Source organism: Ictalurus furcatus, chromosome 11 (assembly GCF_023375685.1).
Source record: "Ictalurus furcatus strain D&B chromosome 11, Billie_1.0, whole genome shotgun sequence".
NCBI classification, from domain to species: Eukaryota; Metazoa; Chordata; class Actinopteri; order Siluriformes; family Ictaluridae; genus Ictalurus; species Ictalurus furcatus.
The window spans coordinates 812,501-826,610 of record NC_071265.1 but is presented as its reverse complement, the minus strand read 5'-3'; the positions used below and the strand labels follow the sequence as shown (position 1 = coordinate 826,610).

Genomic DNA, 14,110 nt, shown 5'->3' with positions numbered 1-14,110 from the left:
TTATAAATAAATACACCCCTTCTATAAATGTGCTAAGACTACATGCTGAAATAGTGCAGTTGTGTAACCAGGAAATTCATTACAGTTTTCACATGAAGTCTGTTTTGAGTCACAGAAGTCTTAAGTGGGTTGAGGCCAAAGACCGAGATTATACTGAAAGCTATCAAATACCTTTTGAGGCCAAGCCTTTACTCGAACTAACTGGTTTCATTCATACATTTCACCAACAATTAATCGGTTTTCTAGAAGAAGAAATGAGTTCTTGTCAAACTTTGTGCATACAAAAATACCAAACATTATTTTTCACAAACTCTCAGTTGAGACCAAGACCATATTTAGTTAACACCAATGCCCAAGACCGAGACAGGTCCAGGTCAATACAGAGTCCTACAGCATTACTCCGGCGAGCTGTAACCCCCAACAATGTTGCTGAAGCTCTTGGATGAAGAAGAATGAAATGGAGGGGTGTAGACAGCTGCAAACAGGCCAATACTGTATGTCCTGAGATGAACTCATTTTCACGTGTAATTAACTATCACTCACATAAGCTATCCGTGAGTTTGGAGGTTCTGTATGTTTATTAACCCCTTTAATATCTAACAAATCACATCATGTTTTTGTTAGTTTTATGCAAATGAAGGTGTGTAATTATTTCAAATGGTTGTCAATAAATGTGCAGCTGAAGGTGTCTTAAAGAGTTCAATGATAAAATGTGATCGATAAACTTCTTTTAAAAAATTATTTATTTATTTATTTTTAAGCATTTTTAGCACTTTATAAACGCATGAAGAAGTGTGTGCTTTGATCACACTATAGACGTCCTCCGATTCAGATTTTCAGATTTTACACCACATATCGAACGTACTATACGATACTATACTATACGCACGATACTATGAAAGAAAAACGACCTGAAATACAGTGCAAAAGTCTCAAGAGCTCTATTTTATTTTACTACAAACTTTGTTATAGATTTTTATTTAACGACTTCTACGTTATCAAGTCAGTACTGAAACATTTCAGATTCTCAAACATTAGTTTTCCAGCACAAACTTGTCTGTACGTCAGTAATGAAAGCAGCGTATTAAGAGGTAAGAGACACATTTCAGACAAAAGAACACAATGAAGGCTGCTGGGTTTTGCTGCAAAAATAAGTCACGAGTGCGACGGTCATAGTCTCCAGAAGAACCGAGTCTGGTTCTGTAAGATACTCAACAAAACTTACAGCTCATTTCCTCATAAAACTTCAGAAAGTGTACCTGAGAATACTCTTTTTTTTTTTTAAAAGCAAAGGCTCGACAAATGTAATATTGACTTTGTTTCATTTATTACTGTTTATTACTGCACTTTATATTATCTTTTCAATGTAGAAACGTTTAAATTCTTTATCTTTGCTGTACAGCATTTCTTTGCACGTGCCAGGTGTCATTTTTAATGCATTATCAATCAAAAACCCCAGTAAATATCTACAGTAAATAAAAGATGAAAGACGACCCGCATGCAGATTTCACCACTTGTGCATGAAATATTTTTGTTCAGGGTGGAATAATAATATATGATATTAATAATAATAGTTATTAACTTTTTATCTCCTGTTTATTCTCCTTTGATGCACGTTTTACAGCATGTTAATATTTCATACGAGATGATAATGGTGGATAAAGTGTTAAATGAAGCAGCGTGTCTGGAAACATCTGAGCGTTTTTACGGCGTTTCTGTACTCTGTGCTCTACAGTGGCTAGAGCTCATGGAAAAAAGTCATTCATAAGTGTAAGAGGAGCGCTGCACTGCCCCACCCTACTGAGCAGAGCAAAGGGTGAGCTCATACTCTCCTTCTGCTTCTGCTCTGACTTTCACCCAACCAACCAGGCTCGCAGATGCAGCACCACCCACCGGCATGTGTTTACGGCAGCATTCCTTTTTTCCCCCCTTTTTTTAATGTGCTAAAAAGTACAAGTGGAATCCCGCTTCTCTGCTTGTCCTGTGTGTTAGTCTGTGTCTGTGCTTGCAGCGAGGCCCTAGGCAGGGTGTAACTCTTCTTATCTTTCCACTCTCACTCTATACCTGTTTGACAGGTAGGGTGTGTCTGAGAGTGGGCCGGCCCTCCAGCAGGCTGTGTGATGGTATAAAAGGAGAAGCCAGCAGCAGAACAGCACACAGAGGGACTTCAATTCTCCTTTGTGAGCGACCTCCTCCTTCTCCTCCACTCAACGCTTCTGCAAGCTCCTGATCACTTTCTCTAGCTCGCTTCTCCAGCACCAAACACCAACCATGTCAGTAAGAAGCGTGAGGAAGTCCTACTCCAGCCAGTCGGCCTACAATGTCCCGGTCGGCTCCAGCCGAATGAGCATAACCAGCACACGTCGCTCTGGTGTTGGCTCTGGGTTCGGCCAAGGCGGTGGCGGTGGCGGCAGCTACAGCTTCAGCAGCAGCAGCATCGGTGGAGGTGGTGGAGGCTATGGGTTCGGCGGCGGTGCCGGTGGCGGTGCTGGCTTCGGTGGAGGCTTTGGTGGAGGCCTTGGTGGAGGCCTTGGTGGAGGCTTCGGTGGAGGCTACGGTGGAGGCTTCGGTGGAGGTTCCTCCGCAGGTGGCTTTGTCCCAGCTCCCATCACTGCTGTGACGGTGAACCAGAGTCTGCTGCAGCCACTCAACCTGGAGATTGACCCCAACATCCAGGCCGTCCGCACCCAGGAGAAAGAACAGATCAAGACCCTCAACAACCGCTTCGCTTCTTTCATCGACAAGGTGAGACTCAACCTCAACCTTCATCTCATTTTCATAATGCGTTTTACAGCTCCACCATATCTTCACTATCACTTCCTCCATTGTTTCTGTCCAACTTTGCACTCTGTCATGTTGCCAGGAAGGGCTTTAGATTATTTTCCCTTTTTCTTACCAGCTGTAAAAATAAATAAATAAATAAATAGATAGATAGATAGATAGATAGAACATACGATCAATACGCAGGTTTGTTGCAAGACTGAACAAATCAAATAACCATCACACACATCTGAGTTAGAAGCTCAACGTTAGGATGAAGCGCCATATATCAACAGCACAGCAGTGTGTGTGTGTGTGTGTGAGTGTGTGCGTGTGTGCGTGTGTATGTGTGTGTGTGTGTAGAGTTTTTGTTTGTTAACTAGCCAAACAGAGAGAATGTGGACAGAGGACACACCTAAATGTCTACTGAGCACAAAGTCAGCACACACACACACACACACACACACACACACACACACACACACACACACACCTGTATTTAATGTGGCTATGGGAAACAGTGTGACTCGCAGGAGTTATCTGGGTTGTAGACATTACACACCCACACAAAGGCGAACACACACACATAACACACACACACACACACACACACACACACACACACACACACACACACAAGACACACAAACACACAAAACACACACACTGAGTCCTTAATGCTTTAAATTCTAAGCTTTTTACAAATGCATGTGAAGTCTGAAGTCTAAATGGAACGTTAAAGCACACAGCTTTCTCTGAACAGCTCTCCATGAGCTCGTAAAAAGTCAGGCGACGTGGACAGGGTGTGTCTCACATTACTACATGACCCATCATCTGCCTGCATGAGGGTGTGGCCGTAAACCTGCCTGTCTGATCTGTGTTATATGGTTCCATCTGTGCAGCAATGCAGGTCTAGGCGTAGCCCCAGGCAATAGGGGCTTTTTTTTATTCTCCCTCCCTTCAGGAGATCATGGTTCATGTCTCATGGACACACCCTGTTAGTCTACTCTTTTTCACTCCCTTCCTCTCCCTTTTTCACCCCACCCTGTGGAAAAATTCATGGTTGGGATGACTCATGGGCCATTTACGATTCCTCACAATAATCCAGAAGGAAACATAAAAGAGGCAGAAGTACAAAAGAGCAATACAAGCAGCACAATTACACGTTTCCTCCACACATTTTCCCAACATGCAGCTTTATTGAATGTTTTCACAGAATGAAAGAATTAAAACCTGTTTCTTTCCCTCATAGGTGCGCTTCCTGGAACAGCAGAACAAAATGTTGGAGACCAAGTGGAGCCTCCTGCAGGAACAGACCACCACCCGCTCCAACATTGACGCCATGTTTGAGGCCTACATCGCCAACCTGCGCAGACAGCTGGATGGCCTGGGCAATGAGAAGGTCAAGCTGGAGGGAGAGCTGAAGAACATGCAGGTTCTTGTTGAGGACTTCAAGAAGAAGTAAGAACACACCATGAAATTTTTCATGGCAACAGTCTGAATATTCCAAAAGTTATCCACATTTACGGTTCTTCTTCCATCTTTGCAGATATGAGGATGAGATCAACAAGCGTGCAGCTGCTGAAAACGAGTTTGTCCTCCTGAAGAAGGTACTGAAATCGTACTGAATTTTTATTGAACATTTTAAGATGTTACTCAACCAAGGATGAAAATGAAAGCTCTTGTCTGCTGATCTTCTCAGGATGTTGACGCAGCCTACATGAACAAGATTGAACTCGAGGCCAAGGTCGATGCTCTCCAGGATGAAATCAACTTCCTCAGGGCAGTCTACGAGGCTGTAAGTGACTTTTTTTTTTACTTTAGTGTTGCTGTCTATGGAAAAACCTGACCAGAATGATCTTTGCAGGAGCTGCGTGAGCTGCAGTCTCAGATCAAGGACACTTCAGTTGTGGTGGAGATGGACAACAGCAGGAACCTGGACATGGACGCCATTGTGAATGAAGTCCGTGCTCAGTACGAAGATATCGCCAACAAAAGCCGTGCTGAGGCCGAGAGCTGGTACAAACAGAAGGTGGGTGATTTGCGAATAAGTGTTTCTTCATCGCTCATGACTTTCAGAATCCTGAATTTGGAAATTTGATTTTCCTCAATGTTTGTTTCAGTTTGAGGAGTTGCAGTCCTCCGCTGGTAGTTATGGTGAGGACCTGCGCTCTACCAAGGCTGAGATCGCTGAGCTGAATAGAATGATCGCCCGCCTGCAGAACGAGATCGAGGCCGTCAAGGGACAGGTAGCCACAAAGGAAGTTATTGTGTCTTAAATTTACTCCATTTCTTAGCAAAGATCCTGATTTTAGGTCTCGTTCTTTTCATTCTCAGCGTGCCAACCTGGAGGCCCAGATTGCTGAGGCAGAGGAGCGTGGTGAGCTGGCAGTGAAGGAAGCCAAGCTCCGCATCAAGGAACTGGAGGATGCTCTCCAGAGAGCTAAGCAGGACATGGCCAGGCAGGTGCGCGAGTACCAGGAGCTCATGAACGTCAAGCTGGCTCTGGACATCGAGATCGCCACCTACAGGAAACTCCTGGAGGGAGAGGAGACCAGGTATGTAGCTTTTGGTCTTTTGTGATTCGTGCGATGTTCAGAAGATTTTGAAATGAACTCATTTTGATCATGTTTCTTCTCAGAATCTCTTCTGGTGGATCAGCTGCCACCATCCATGTGCAGCAGACCTCTGGAGGTAAGTGAATTCACCTTCGAAACTAAAGTGTCTATTCATATTTATTTGCTTATTCTCCTGTTGATCTGACGTCTTTAAACTCTTATACAGGCTTTGGCGGCGGATTGTCAAGCGGATACGGAGGAGGATTCGGCAGTGGTGGTGGTGGCTTCGGCAGTGGTGGTGGCTTCAGCAGTGGTGGTGGTGGCTTCAGCAGTGGTGGTGGCTTCAGCAGTGGTGGTGGCTATAGCAGTGGTGGAGGCTATAGCAGTGGTGGCGGCACAAGCATCAGCAGAACCTCTGTGAAAAGCGTTAGCAGCCAAAGGCGCTACTAATCAGAAGCTTCCCAATTTTCCCTGCACCTTCATCAACAACACATCAATGGTGCTAAATGCTAGCGACAAGCCCAACCTGAACCATCAAACCATTTTCTGAATACTGTTCTGTTTTTTTTTCACTAGATAAAAAAAGATTAGGATGATATTTTAGGGGGTAGATGTTAATCGATGACACTTCCTCTGAATTTTTATCTAAATGTAGACCAAAAGGAAACCAAGAAGAATGTAAAGGGAAATCTTTGATTCTCTTTAACCCTGCTGAAATTCTTTATTTTCTGCACTGATATGTTCTGGGGAAAAGGAAGACTAGATAGGTGTAAAGGTTAAAAAGACCAAAGCTGTTTGTTAAAACCACTGAAGCCAAACTTAGAATAGCGCGAGTGTTAATGTGACAGTAGGTGAGAGATTTTCAAAACGTGTCCCATCGTGATAGACGTTTTCAGCCAGCACAAGGCTGCTTCCAGTGATAAACACAATCACTGTATTTTTTTTAATGATGGACGCGTACGTTTACACTGTGAGCAGATCTGTTTTGACGTAAACCGCATCACCTATGGGTTCCTGATGACGATCCTCTACTCTCCTCACGTTCTAATTCGGCAGCTGTTTGCTAACTTACATCACTGACCAACTACACAAGCTTTTGTCCTCCTCGTAGGCTCGACTTTCCTTCTAGAGTACAATTGAGGACTGCAATCCCTCGCTCTCAGTCTGTCCCAGATCTGTTTTCATCTTTTTTTTTTCTCAGACAAAAAAAAAATTCAGACAAAAAGCAGACGATAGGACCAGGTTTATTGTTTGTCAAATGACATTGTGACACCATCAAAACCTGCATGCAATAAATCTGAGCACTATAATGACTGTGTGTGGCTTTTCATTCCTACCATCAATGCACTACATGCTACCTTTTTAAATACAAACAAGAATTTTGATACAAATTCACGTTTTTGATAACACGCCATCATCTTATTCTCTTTCATTTAAAGTTGAAATTTGAAACAAGAAAAAAACAAAACTTTCAAAAAAAAACCTATAATACTGAAAATAAAACTCTTAAAATACACTCTTATTTAGTCAATGCTTTTAAGCAACTCAAATACAATCCAAGCACAATGTTAATAGTCACAATACAGATGTTCATTCATTCATTCATTCATTCATCCATGCATCATTTCACACGTTCAAGACGTTCCATTGTTCTTAATTTAAAATGTAAAGTGATTCCAAATAATAAAAAAAACAAAACAAACAAACATTCATATCTCTTACAATATAATCTACTGTAATCCTGGCTATAATCAGGAAAAGCATTTAATTATAATAAAGAACAACTTGCAATGTTAAAATATATCAGCTAGCTTTAACTGATACTGTACAGGATTAATGTGGAAGAGTCACGATAGATTAATATAATTTTTACGTGGTATTTTTAGTTGTTAAACTTGTTTTGCTGCTATATTTAAGATCACAAAACAAGTTCATTTGCTGATAAATAAGTACCAGCAATACTAGCATCAGGCATCCATGCTAATCGCATTAAGAACATTCTAAGTTTGATATTTTATAATAATAATAATAATAATAATAATAATTGTTGTTGTTGTTATTGCTATTATTACTATTAGTTTAAATGAATTATTTATCATTTTGTCTATAATTTGGATAACTTGTACGCTTCCAGCTTGTAAGTTCAGTGTCCTCACCAGCCAGTATCACGATATCATACAACTAACAGACCGTGATCGTCAGGAAATTTGTGATGCAACTTCTTGTTGAACAAGTATGGAATATTCCAGATATGTATATATCATAGGGGTGAATGTGTTCAGGTAACAGGAAAACAGAAATATACATTTTTCATAATCTGTAAGAGACACTGAAATATTTTAAAGAATATATCAGAAGATACACAATTTGTAGTTAGTGTGGACGTGGATATTCAAAACTGAGGTTTAATTAATGCTTTAAATTATTTACAAGAAACAGGAGCAAAGGCGGTTGAGATGAAAACATTTCCTCTGTTTAAAATGTTTTTTTCCTTTACATAGAGATTAATACGTGTAATATCCGTGCGACGTCGACAATCGTGGACCCGTGTGATACGGTTTTTTCACGATATTTTCCATTGTGCTCCTCGGGAACCCCATGTGGTGGAGTTGTGTTATTGCCACTCAGTGAAGATCTCTACGTCTTACTCACTGGCACCATAAATACAGAGGAGTACAAGGATTATGACACCTATGATTGTGGTGATGACACCAGCAGCAACTGCTCCAGCAGGTGGAGGATCATAAACTGCAGAAAGACGAGAAGTACAAGGGGAAGAGCATTAAAACATTGATAATATTTACAACATTATATCACATAACAACGTATGACTTCTATAATAAAGAAACTAGCACCATCTGAGAAAATGTGTTAGTAAAAGTTTTTTTAATAATTTGGTTTTGCTTATTATTATTATTATTTACATTTACTTAATACATTTGTATATTAATATTTTTATATAATTTTCACAATATAGCGTAAACTCTTCCAACCTGAAGACTTTCCTGTGCTTTCCTGCGCTTACAACTGAGTCGCCACATCAACAGTTATAAGTTTTGCTTTGTTAAACACGTTTAACGTAAATCCGTTTATTATTAGTCTTAGATTGTGTGGCGCGTCCGCTGTACGAGTCCCTGTGAATGAGCCGTTACTATGGAAACAATAAAGTATTATAACGAGAACATTAATATAAACCTGTTGTTCACGTTACAGACGGAACTACTTCCCGAGCCATGCTGTTATACAGAAATAAAACACACCTTCAGATTAGAGAATTCAACCATGCTGCAGTTTAAATATATTATACTATATTGTATTCTATTATATTTTAGTTTAGTTATATATATATATATATATATATATATATATATATATATATATATATTACGGCTCTGGTTGTTAAGATTGTCTAAACTGATAAAGAGCGAGAGTTCAATGTGATGCTCAGTTTACCACTGTGCTGCGGTGAACAAATATCAGCATGTGAAATCTTAACTTTGTTTGTAACTGTACTGTTTATCAATATGTGAGAGAAGATATTTCCCTTTCCAAAGAAATATGACTGAAGACTTGTTTAACTTTTCGATTTGTTCATTCGTAGTGTCGGCTTATCCATACGGGCAGGTGGAGCAGAGCTGCTCAACAAATATTAGTCTTCATAAAGTCCACTTTCACAACTCCATACATTTTAAGTTCCATTCAAAAAAATACTAATTACTTCTTTTGTGTGACTGACAATTTTTTTTTAATTGTGCTTTTGTTGTGCTTCAGATAATGTTCCACTGATTTGCTCACCCTTCTAGATGGAGGTGCAGCGTTCTCACTGCCTCAACGAGCTCCATACAGTTATTATTGTACCTAGTGGTCATAAATGGGAACTGCAACAAGCGCTAATAAACAGAGGCCCATTGGGACAGCAATGAAGCTGCCGTATGATTGAGGGTGGAGCAGGGGACACGACAGTTAATGACAAGGTTGCCAGAGTCACAGAAATTTACCCCAAATTGTATTGGGAGAGCGAAAGGGAGATTATGGAGTAAATGACGTGGACGTCAGAAATGCGTGTGCACTACGGTGACCCTGGTCCCCATGTGTCTCCTGCCCGTGGCTGAAGTTTTGGGATATTTTCATGTGTTTGTGTTGTTACTGGGTTGGAAATTAGGCTGAAACATGGCAAAGACGCCTGCTGTGTCAAACACAGTTAAAGAAATAGGTCTGAATTGGGGGAATAGTATAGAAATGGTACGTACTGTAGATGCCTATCACGTTGCTGCTTTCTGTCCTGTATACCTTGAATCCTCGTGTATGTACGTAGCAGGCGTACTCTCCCTCATTCACTGTGTTATGTAATATCCACGTCACCCTCTGTCCAGGTAGGGTTCTTTCGGTGTAAAGGTCATTTCCGTTGCGTGTGAGGGTGATGTACGCCTGGAAAAGGAATGCGATTATGTTAGACTGCGCGAATACTGAAACCCGATCAAATGTTGCAGGAAAACCGACTTTCTTACAAACTCATTTATGGACGATTGAAAAATGCACTCGAGGGTCGCAGACTCTTCAGTCCTGACGTACACCCGCGACGCAGTTTCACGTTCGGACAGAGAAAGCGTCGGAGGAGGGAGGGCCTCTGCCAGACAGCAGGAGCAAAAATTCAGAAGAAATGTTATTTGTTTTAAACATACAATACAACAAAAATATACAATAAATAATGGTGTAGGAACAGGTATAAAAGGCATCTAGAAACATCCTCAGGACGCCAAGAAAACTCGACAGATTGGAAACTTCTAGAACAAAAGGTTCATACAGGTAAACCATTTAGAAATCTTTGCCTGGCATAAAATGAACATTTTTGTTCGTTTGTAACTTATTTAGACAAAAATTTAGCTAGAAAGATTACGGTTAGGACTGGGGATCAAGTTAACTTTATTCATATGATATCAAACAAACAAACAAACAAAAACAGCGTTACGGAAATGTTCTGCTAAACATGGATTCGTTTGCATGAAATCGAACAGATTTCAACCACATCTGAAGTTCCACAAGACCAGGTTGTAAAATTCTGGGACAAAAGCTGGATTACAGAAACATTTTTGGCACAATTTCATAAAAGTTTCAGCATGGTCTTGTACAAGATACACATGACTCAATCCAAGGTTACAGTTAGGGACAAGGACAGGGTTAGTGCTCATACATTTTCCAACGGATTCCAGCTACATGCAAATTTCCATCAAAGCAAGTCGGAACATTTTGAGACAAAACTAGCGTTACGGAAACATTCGCTCCAAAGCAGTCCTGGCACTGACGTAGAACATATGCTGTTAGAGATGCTTAAAAGTGTCTGTTGATGCCACATACACATAGTGTGTCCTGGTGTGTGTCTAACCTGAGCAGATGACGTTGAGTGTTCCTTGGTCACAAGAGCGTGCTGAACTTATAGGACACTCTGCAATCTTCTTCTCGTTTCCTGTGCAATTTGGAGTTCCTACAGGAGTGTGAGCTGCACCGCCAAGCGTTCTGTAGTCTATCACTCGTCCACAGCCTAGCTCTTTGCACACGACCTTAGCCACGTTCAAAGTGTTGTCGAATTTGGGGACAAAACACAAGGGTCTCCAGTCATCTCTCACTCTGACATACGCATCTCCATAACAGGTCCCCAGATCTTTGGGAACCAGACGAACCGGGAGCTCCTCTGGAGTAAAAGAGTACTCGTATTAGAAATACATTAATGAATTATACTGACTCGCTGTTTGATTTGGAGCTTTGTCGGTACCTGGCATGGCTGCAATGGGTTTGGATCTGGAGCGCAAGGCTCGCCCGTTGAGGAACACTTCCATTTCACATAGAAACTCATACGTTTCTCCGGCGTTTGTTCGAGTGATTGCAGCTCCCCACTCTCCTGGAGCGAGAACCCGCGATCCGACGTATTCGAAGGAGTTGTTGCCGGAGCGGAGCGGAAGGAGACGGTCATACACACTCAGTGTGGTGTTTGTGTAGCCAATCAGTGGTGTCTCACACTGAAATGTGTACTTCGTCCCCACAGGAAACACAGGTGGAATGAGAACCGCTAAGGGATCAGACAGAGCAGCTAGAAGACAGAGGAACAGAAGGTGAGGTTTTAAATCCAGATAAATCCGATTCAGATCTCAAATATAATAGATGTAGAGAGAAAACATGCAGTTTTTATTTCCTGATATTGTTCCTGTTGTTTTAAAGAACGCTCCTACAACATTACTACAACATTTTTAGATGAACCAACTTTACCAAGGTGTTTGCATGATGCTAGTTAATGCTTCCTTTGATTGTAATTGAAAGGGAAAAAAAATCTGGAACATCAGGAACCTCCACCTCCACCTCCACCCCTAACCCTGATCTTTCTAACTGTAATTTTTTATACAAATGACATCATGCGCACTGCTGCAAATTCTCCAACCGTTAAAGCAATTTTTGTGTTTTGCTTTCTGAAAGTTACAGTTATAAAAACTTTTGCTTCCATAAAGGTTCAATCTGTCGAGTTATCAGGGTATTTAGAAGATGGTTTAGACTGTGAATCGCTTAGGACACCATCAAAACTTAACAGAAAAATGTTCGCTTGACTGTTTTTGTTTTTTGACCAGTGCATTATTTAAAACTCTATAAACCTTATAAACCACACTCACTGAAGTGAAAACACATTAAACAACGTTTCTTTTACGTCCTTGTTAATTAGAAGTATATGGCAGAAAATGTTGACTGTTGTTGGATTTGGTTTTCAAGTTTTATTGAAAAAAATCTTGATTAAACAATAAATACATTTTTTTAAAAACTTTGCTGTAAAAGTGTTCTCTTTAGTGTTTCAGTGAAATAAATATCAGAAATCAACCAACCTATAAACACTAGATGTTTTGATTTAGTATGTAAATTTATGCATGCACTGTATAATATGAAAAAGCCTTTATTTGAGTAAATACATGTTATTTAAATAAAAATGTAATGCAAAGAGCGCATCTAGTATAAAAATGGTAAACGGTCTGCCCTTATATAGCGCTTTTTTAACCTTAGCGGTTCTGCAAAGCGCTTTACACTGTGTCTCATTTACACACAAACACTCACGGTAGCAGAGCTGCCATGCAAGGCGCTAACTTCGTGACTCTGCGTTGAGCTGCCGGTGAGCAGGGCGATGGGAAAGGGGAGCGGTGAGAGCCCCTTGCTGGGCAAAAAATTCACACCTCTCCACAATAACACTGGTATAGAGATAAAACGGACAGCACGACTACAGCTTTTTTGATATTAAAACACCGTATACACCACAATAAACATTTAAACTCCATTTTTTGGCCTCTGCTAGAAAGAGTTAACTGCAAACAGACCACATGAGCGCCTGCTTCCGGAATCTTCTGGAAGCTCTGAAAACAGTGTTACGAGCCAGTTTCCCTTGTTTTTGCTGGCATGTACGGTAGTTTCTTGAATAAATAAAATATTTCCCGACTAACTTCTCTTCTCTTATTTCAAAGCCACCCTGAGTCACTCACGCAGCCATTTCCCATATCATGCTTATTACTTACATATGACTATGTTGATGGGCTCGCTGAAATGAGACTGTGCGTTGGTCCGGATGTGTCTGTACCAGCAGGTGAAAGCCGTCTCATAATCAGGCCTCGCGATGAGTGTGAAGAACACCGGACTCTGCCACGTAAGGGTAAAGGACAGCACGGCCGAGGAAGTGTTTGCGGCAAGAGATAGGTGCACCTCTGCAGGCCTCCTTGCCGTATCTGGAATTGTGCACACAAGGACTATGGACGAGTACAGCTTAATGGCACTCTGGTTCACATCCACAGCAAACCTTAGAGTCGGAGCTTGGAGAAGTTCTGGAAGAGAAGAGAGAGACAGAGAGATGAAAAGAAAAACCACACCGAGGACACCAACATTTCCTCACGCCCTAGACCACGCTGAAGCATAACACGTGAAATGTCATTTTTTATTTATCATTAAATCATAAAGTACAGTTAGACCCTTTCATGGATGTGTGAGTGTCCATGTACGTCATTCCACGTTGGTTGTTGTTGTTGTTTTGCTTCTGTTTATTTATCTGTATTGTGGAATTATTTGAATTCCTCTTGCCTATAAATCCTGCTTATGCCCTTTATGCCGATTCTTACTATTTGTGAGTGTCACTTGGTACCGCGTTGTTCTGACGTGATATATCACGCCTTAAGACGAGTGGATATCATGGATGCAAAAAGACAGACAAGTGGTACTCCTTGTCACGTGAAGACTTTTGTAGACGGCCCTGCCTCTGATATGGAGTTCTCAACCTACCATTGTGTTGCATCTCCTATCTCACCAATTGAACAAATTACACCCAGAACCAGAACTGTAACTCTTGGTAACTTTTTCCCAAATATTACTAAAGCCTCGCTCAGAGGACAGTCTGACATCTCATACTGCAAAAAGATCTGGCAGGGACAAGAGAAGAGCAAGTAAGGAAAGAGCAGAAGAAAAGGCAGGACGAATAAAGGGTCATCGGGAATCACTGACAACTACCACACGATCCTGCAATCTCTGAGCCTCCAACAGATTGCTTTAGCTGCAATGGCTGATCGACTAGGGGAGTGCCATGGAGATGTTCAGAAACAGATAAAAAAAAGTCGTAAGAATACATAGAACTTCAAGAACTAAAATGTATATCAAAAATATTGCTGTTAATGAAGCAACCAGCACACGAGTCTGCTTACTGAGTGAAAAATCACTTCCTGACCCACATGAACATGACCTAAGTCAAGCTCTGGCGTACACGTCAACTGAATGAATACAAA

At 41.1% G+C, this 14,110-nt stretch overlaps 2 protein-coding genes across 3 annotated transcripts in view; one reads left to right on the top strand and one right to left on the bottom strand.

Moving 5' to 3' along the window:
* The first annotated feature begins 2,146 nt into the window (after positions 1 to 2,146).
* Positions 2,147 to 6,628, top strand: LOC128614779 (intermediate filament protein ON3). Its single transcript, XM_053636386.1, has 9 exons — positions 2,147 to 2,745; positions 4,013 to 4,221; positions 4,310 to 4,370; positions 4,463 to 4,558; positions 4,628 to 4,792; positions 4,884 to 5,009; positions 5,098 to 5,318; positions 5,402 to 5,454; positions 5,545 to 6,628. Exons 1-9 carry the CDS (start codon positions 2,272 to 2,274, stop codon positions 5,766 to 5,768), a joined length of 1,629 nt encoding a protein of 542 aa, XP_053492361.1. The 5' UTR covers positions 2,147 to 2,271; the 3' UTR covers positions 5,769 to 6,628.
* si:dkey-195m11.11 (uncharacterized) overlaps positions 6,547 to 14,110 on the bottom strand; it is a 9,083-nt gene continuing 1,519 nt past the window's right edge. For both annotated transcript variants that reach the window (XM_053636395.1, XM_053636394.1), the window contains 6 exons: positions 12,860 to 13,162; positions 11,089 to 11,403; positions 10,702 to 11,007; positions 9,827 to 9,945; positions 9,569 to 9,746; positions 6,547 to 8,066 (listed from right to left, as the gene is read on the bottom strand). In XM_053636395.1, coding sequence (XP_053492370.1) covers positions 7,963 to 8,066; positions 9,569 to 9,746; positions 9,827 to 9,945; positions 10,702 to 11,007; positions 11,089 to 11,403; positions 12,860 to 13,162 — 1,325 coding nt within the window. In that variant the 3' untranslated portion in view covers positions 6,547 to 7,962. The remainder of the gene's footprint in view (positions 8,067 to 9,568; positions 9,747 to 9,826; positions 9,946 to 10,701; positions 11,008 to 11,088; positions 11,404 to 12,859; positions 13,163 to 14,110) is intronic.

Bases quoted from the DNA above. Each gene is read 5' to 3' on its own strand.
- LOC128614779 (XM_053636386.1), top strand. From the start codon at position 2,272: ATGTCAGTAAGAAGCGTGAGGAAGTCCTACTCCAGCCAGTCGGCCTAC. The intron at 2,746-4,012 runs GTGAGACTCAAC...TTTCCCTCATAG, and splicing joins TCGCTTCTTTCATCGACAAG to GTGCGCTTCCTGGAACAGCA. The intron at 5,455-5,544 runs GTAAGTGAATTC...ACTCTTATACAG, and splicing joins TGTGCAGCAGACCTCTGGAG to GCTTTGGCGGCGGATTGTCA.